The sequence below is a fragment of the Mus caroli genome, chromosome 15 (assembly GCF_900094665.2).
Source record: "Mus caroli chromosome 15, CAROLI_EIJ_v1.1, whole genome shotgun sequence".
NCBI classification, from domain to species: domain Eukaryota; kingdom Metazoa; phylum Chordata; class Mammalia; order Rodentia; family Muridae; genus Mus; species Mus caroli.
In genome coordinates, this window is record NC_034584.1 from 75834211 (window position 1) to 75840493 (window position 6283).

The 6283-nt window shown below is 49.9% G+C and overlaps 1 protein-coding gene across 2 annotated transcripts in view; it reads left to right on the forward strand.

The window, feature by feature from the left end:
- Tef (TEF transcription factor, PAR bZIP family member) overlaps positions 1 to 3787 on the forward strand; it is a 25036-nt gene extending 21249 nt beyond the window's left edge. For both annotated transcript variants that reach the window (XM_021182766.1, XM_021182765.2), the window contains exon 4: positions 390 to 3787. In XM_021182766.1, coding sequence (XP_021038425.1) covers positions 390 to 605 — 216 coding nt within the window. In that variant the 3' untranslated portion in view covers positions 606 to 3787. The remainder of the gene's footprint in view (positions 1 to 389) is intronic.
- Positions 3788 to 6283: the final 2496 nt, after the last annotated feature.

A 6283-nucleotide genomic window follows, 5' to 3' on the forward strand; every position in this document is an offset into this window, starting at 1 on the left:
AGAGAGAGAGAGAGGGGGAGAGGGGGGAGAGGGAGAGAGAGAGAGGGGAGAGAGAGAGAGAGCGCGAGCGCCTGTTTCAAAAAAAGAGACGGAGAGAAAGAGAAGAGAAAGAGATGTTAACAACCACCATTATGCCTAAGCAAGGGCTGAGCACACAGCTATACAGTTATACAGTGCTGTCAGTGCAGCCCTGGTCCCTGCCATGCACCTGCCCCTCAAGGAAAGGCAGTGTCCCACACTATTCCTTCTCTGGGGTCTTGAGTTCTCACCACAACATTGAACTATGTGCGGAGGAGGGGCAGGGCGTGTGAGGATTTGGGGATGGGAAGGAAAGATTTAAGTTCTCTTAGGGGGTATACCAGACACTCACAAAGGACACTTTCCCACAGGATGAAAAGTATTGGACAAGACGTAAGAAGAACAATGTGGCAGCTAAACGCTCCCGGGATGCCAGACGCCTGAAGGAGAACCAGATCACCATCCGGGCAGCGTTCCTGGAGAAGGAGAACACAGCCCTGCGGACGGAGGTTGCCGAGCTTCGCAAGGAGGTGGGCAAGTGCAAGACCATCGTGTCCAAGTACGAGACCAAGTACGGGCCCTTGTAACCTGTGCCCCTGCCCCGCAGGGCACTGCCTGCACCTCAGACCTCTGCCTGGGGCTTCCTGGACCCCACTCGTGTGGAGACTTAGGACTCTTCATGGGCACATGGTGGCGTACCTGCTCTAGGAGCACTCACGTCTCAGCTTCATTATAACATGGCCAGCACATGTGATGACTTCCCCAGGGGACCAGGATCCTCTCTCTTGGGGAACATGAGCGAATCTACGTAGACGGGTAAATGGCCCAAGTCTCTCTTGTTGGATGCTCCAGCTGAATCAGAAGGGGCCTTCTGGAGTCCAGGTTCTCTTGTACAGAGTGCTCAGGCTTTCCTAGCCTTCCCCTCAGTCTCCAGTTTGGACTGACAAGGGCTGTCTACAGAATGAGTCATGATTATTGTCACCCTAATGTCGTCTCAGGTAGCAGGTGCATTTCCACTTGGGGTGTGTCTGTCATGTACCTCACCCTCCCCAAAATCTTTGAGAGAAACATTCATTCCCATCTGTCTCAGAGCCAGGACATGCTAATCCTGTTAGTATAGACAGGGTGGTGGACCACACAAGTGGGGTCTCTGGATAGCCTGGAATTAGGGTGGGGCTGGGGCTTGTGGTAGAAATGCACCCAACCATTCTTAGCTCCAACTTTTATCTTGTGGCTCTCAGGCCTGAAGTGGCCCTGGAATCAGTTTCCTCTGCATCCCACTTGCTATGGAAGAGAAATTCCCAGGAAGGCTGGTCTCTGGGCTCTAATTGCCAGCGCCTTTGTATCTCTGGGCCATTCTGAAGGCTCATGACTTCCACTAGCCTGGTCTCTGATTATTTTCACCCAGTTTCCCTTCTCAGATCTTAGGTTTAAGAAGAAAACCTATCAGCTAGGAAGCTTGAGCTTCCAGGCCCCAGGGTACCACTTCTGCATGGTGTTTAGGAAGCTGGCCTCCACAGTCTCCTGTTGTGGGCACCAGACCGAGGGGTTTTCTCTTGGGATGCTCCATGGAACCCTTGCTCTGGCTCACCAATGGACCCAGGCCAGAATCTAGTGTCCCTGAAGGCAGAAGAGGGCCTTCCACGTCACAGATTAGAATCCCTCCCCATGGGTATCAGCAGGCCTCCGTATACGAGTTGTATTTGCTGAAGTTACTTACAGTGCAGCTCTCATGGGACAGCAGGCTCTGGAGACATTTACACTGGCCTGCAGTCCCTCTGGAGTCGGAGGGTGCCCACACAGCTCTCACTGTGGGGCAGAGTGATTTCTTGCAGCTTTGGCTCCCTCACAGCTGCACTTTTCTCTTCTATTTGGCTGGATTGGACATCATGGAACCCTCTGCTCACGTGGGTCAGGGAGGGCACCCTCCGGGAGGGTGTGTGTACTTGCTCAGGGCGGGCAGCCTGTGTGAAGGAGGCAGAGGTGATGAGGGTGCTTTATTATACTTAACACTGGCTTTATTTTAAATGGTGGCTTAGTTTGGGGCCCCAATCTTTTAAGACTTTTCATAATGATGTTAAGACCAGGGCAGACTGTCTACTGGCCATGGACTGCAGCCAGGAGATGCCCTGCCCCTCCTGGGACCTGCACACCACCTCTCTGGGGAACTTGACAAAGGTCCCTAAGGCTAAGGGAGGTCTCCCTCCTACTAGGTCCCTGACTTTGACTCTGTGGTTCTCTAGGAACCGTGTGCACACTTGTCTCTGTTGTAACTACAAAGGGCAGTAGCACCCAGCATGTCAGTGTCCTGCCCGGGCTGCCTGCCTCCTACCCACCCAGCACTCTTCTCTGGGCTGGCTGTTCACCCAGAGGCAGTTCTCATTTTGTTACTGGTGGACAAGCCTTGAGCTGAAAATCTCTTCGTTTTCTTTGACTAGAAAATGTAAGGTTTCTGTTTTTTAAGTTTTAGTTTTAAGGAATGGATACTTATCTCTGGATGCCATCTGTGTTCTGACCCTAGTGGGTGGATGGGGCTTACCGTCTCCCCTTAGTCCCCGTTCTGCCTTGTGGTACCCTCCTTTCCTTCCAGAAGTAGGGAGTGGGTTCTGGCTCCTCCTAAGTGCTTACAGAATCATTGTCTGCTTGCTTCTTGGAGAAGCCTTTGGAATGAAAAGTGGCTGGGAAACAAACCGGAAGGAGCATGCCTAGAGGTTGACATCTTGGAGAACAAAGTGTTCACGTAAGCTTGGCTCCTCTGTTGGCCTTAGGACCCCAAGGCTGCACAGAAAGAGTTGAGCTCTGCTGCTTGTCTTGCTGTGGAAGTCTCCTGACTCCCTCTAGGAGCTGACAGCTGAAGCCTGAAGCTCTTGCACTTGGATCCTTGAATTCTAAGGAGTACCAGGCTCCAGAAGCCAACTTGTATTTGGCTTTCCGTGGGTTTGTCTTAGGATGAGAAGTGTCATCACTTCCTAAGCATCCTGTTCTCAGCTATGGCAGCCTCAGAAAAGACACCTGAATGGGTTAGAACCCTGCAGGAATGTACATTCAAGAGATGTCTTGATAAAGAACTTCGTGCTTTTGGAAAGAGCCACCCTTTGGAGGACCTGTTGGTCACCTTATCTTCAGCCCAAAGGCTAAGTTATGTGGGTCTGACTCCTTTGGTTAGGGACAGCACTAGACAGTGACCCTAACCCTTGGTCCATACTCCCTGCTGTGATGGTGCTGTGGTCTGCTTTCCACTCAGGCAGCTCCTACAGTCCTCCAGCCTGGGGACAGATGGGAAGCTTTCCAGGGGCCCCCAAGAGGTGTGCTCCCTGTAAGAGGGGCCTGTAAGAGGAGCTCTTGGTTTCCAGGGCAAAGCCCTACCCACAGCTTCTTTAACATCTGTTAATTAAGTGCAATAAATTTTTCTAGAAAAAGGCAAAGATGATTTCCAGGTAGAGATTGCTGTCTTTTGGTGTTGGATGCCAGAACACCACTTGGTTTTATTTTTCTAAGTGCATGTGATTGGTAGAGTGTGTGGGCTCTGCATCCTCCCTGGGAGCTGCATTCCAGCAGCCCCTCTCCCTACCTTTGCCGGGGGAAAGAGGCCAGGAGAAAAGCCCTTTGTCCCAGCTGCAGAGGTGGAAGCAGACAGCAGCCCTTTGGCCTTACGTGTGTGTGTGTGCCTGTGCGAGTGTGTCCCTGCTGGTGGGCCGGAGTGATGTGCTATGGAGGGAAGTTGGGATTGTATCCTTTTCAAACAAAATTAAATATTTTGAGACGAGAATTTGGCAGTGGTCTTTTCTGTTATTCCCTCCTTTATTTCCTCTCTCTATATGTCTGCATGAGAACCTAGCCAGAGAACCTCCTCTCTTTGGAATCCCAGGCAACACCTCTGTCCACAACAGCTAGATACCCTTGGCTGAGTCTCCTAACTCCTCTGTGCCTCAGTGTCTTCACCTGTCAAATCAGAGTAATTCCTACCCCGTTGTTCTTGAGAAGGGAGAGCACATATCAGAGCAAAGGTAGTTTGAACAGACTGATACAACCAGAAAAAAAGACCAGAAACACAAACACTTGATGGCAACTGTGGTTTAAAAAAAAAAAAAAAATGGAAAAGCCTGGCGGTGGTGGCGCACGCCTTTAATCCCAGCACTTGGGAGGCAGAGGCAGAGGCAGGTGGATTTCTGTGTTCGAGGTTAGCCTGGTCTACAAAGTGAGTTCCAGGACAGCCAGGGCTATACAGAGAAATCCTGTCTTGAAAAACCAAAATAAATAAATAAATGGATTAATAGCACAAATTTAAGCCAGGTGCCAGGTAGGCAGTGGTGGCACATGACATTAATCCCAGCACTGTGGAGGCTGACCTCTGAATTGGAGGCCTAGAGGCCAGCCTAGCCTACAGAATGAGTTCTAGAACAGCCAAAAAATCTGATCTGCAAATTAAACACTGAGAAAATCACAATCCTCCTGTGTACTGGGAATAACAGGTGTTGCTTTATTTTTATTTATTTTTTTTTTCTGAGACAGGGTTTCTCTGTGTAGCTCTGGCTGTCCTGGAACTCACTCTGTAGACCAGGTTGGCCTTGAACTCAGAAATCCTCCTGCCTCTGCCTCCCAAGTGCTGGGATCAAAGGCGTGCGCCACCACGGCCCTGCAAGGTGTTGCATTTTTTAATCAATACATAACTTTTAACTGTATATAGATGTCTGTATGTGGATATATGCATAAGTGCAGAGGCCTGTGGAGACCTGAAGAGGCATTGGATCCTTTGTAACTGCAGTTACAGGTGGTTGTGAGCTGGCTAAGCTGAGTGGTAGAAACAGAGCTCAGGCCCTCTGCAAGAGCACTAAGAACTCTTTGTTTGTGTGTTTGTTTGTTTTTCAAGTCAGAGTTTCTTTGTGTAGCCCTGGCTGTCCTGGAACTTGCTTTGTAAACCAAGATGATGGCTGGAACTTGGCGATCCATTTGCCTCCCAAGTGCTGGGACTAAAGGTGTGTGCCACCACTGCCCAGCTGAAGTGTTGACTTAAAAGACAATCATGGATTGTCTCTTTATACTTTATAGCTCAGGCTCTTAACCACTGGTCTACCTCTTTGACCACATTTAGCCAGAAGCCTTTCTTTAAAATGGTGATCCAGGCAGCAGCAGGCCCTGGGGCACTCTATAAGCCTCTGCTTGCCTTCCACTGGTTGTGTGTACTCCAGGCTGACTTTCAGGGGTCCTGGCTGGTGGGGGTAAAGGTCTTTAGACCTTGGTCTGCTGCTTCCAGCTGTGCTGCCTCTCAGCACGTGAAGTACCTCACTGTTTTGTTACACTACCTCAGAACACTCTAGAATGGACATCCTTGTTTAAAGAGGAAGAAATACGGAGCATTGCATGGTGATACACATCTTTAGTCTCAGTGCTTGGGAGGCAGAGACAGGGCAATCTCTTAAGTTTGAGGCCAGCCTGGTCTAGGTCTACATAGTGAACTCCGGGACAGCCAAGACTATGTAGAGACCCTGTCTCAAAAGAAAAGGAAGAAGGAGGAGGAAGAGGAGAAGGGAAGGAAGGAGAAAGGAGAAGAAGAGAAAAAGAAATCAGGATCACACACACACACACACACACACACACCCATGCTGAAAGGAACATAACAGAAGTAGGTGAGGCTCAGAACAGCTTAAGGTATCAGCCACACACTCTCAGAGCAGAGATTCAAACTTGGGGTGAACAGCAGCTCAGGTCCTGTGATTATCAAGATAATCTCAGGTCTCGTTTCTGGCTTCTGAGCCCTCACAGCTTTAACCATTTACCTCCTTACCCAGGGTGCCAGGGTGCCTGGCCCTGCCTTGCTGACAGCAGACTCCACCCTCCAACTCCCTTTGGCTACCAGAAGTCAGTCAAAGTAGCCAAAACCAGATCTGATGTCTCCCCATGGACTGCTGAGCCTCCCTGGCAGGAGTGGAGAGAAGACTGATGCCTACACAAGAGGAGGCTGCTGCCTGACCCTGTCCCACACATGCATGAATGGCTCCCCAACCCTAGTTCATATACTCTGATGATCGAGACCTATTGCCAACTTAACCAGATCTACAATCACCCAGGAGGCAAAGCTCCTGGCACACCCGTGTGCAGGCACCTAGACTAGGTTGGCACCAGGGCATACATGTGAGGATAATCTAGATTAGATTAATTGAAGTGGAAGACTCAGCTGAGGGCAGCACCTTCTCAGAGGTTAGGTTCTTGGTCTAAAAATAAATAAGTAAAAAATGAAGGGCCGACAATATGACTCAGCAGTTAA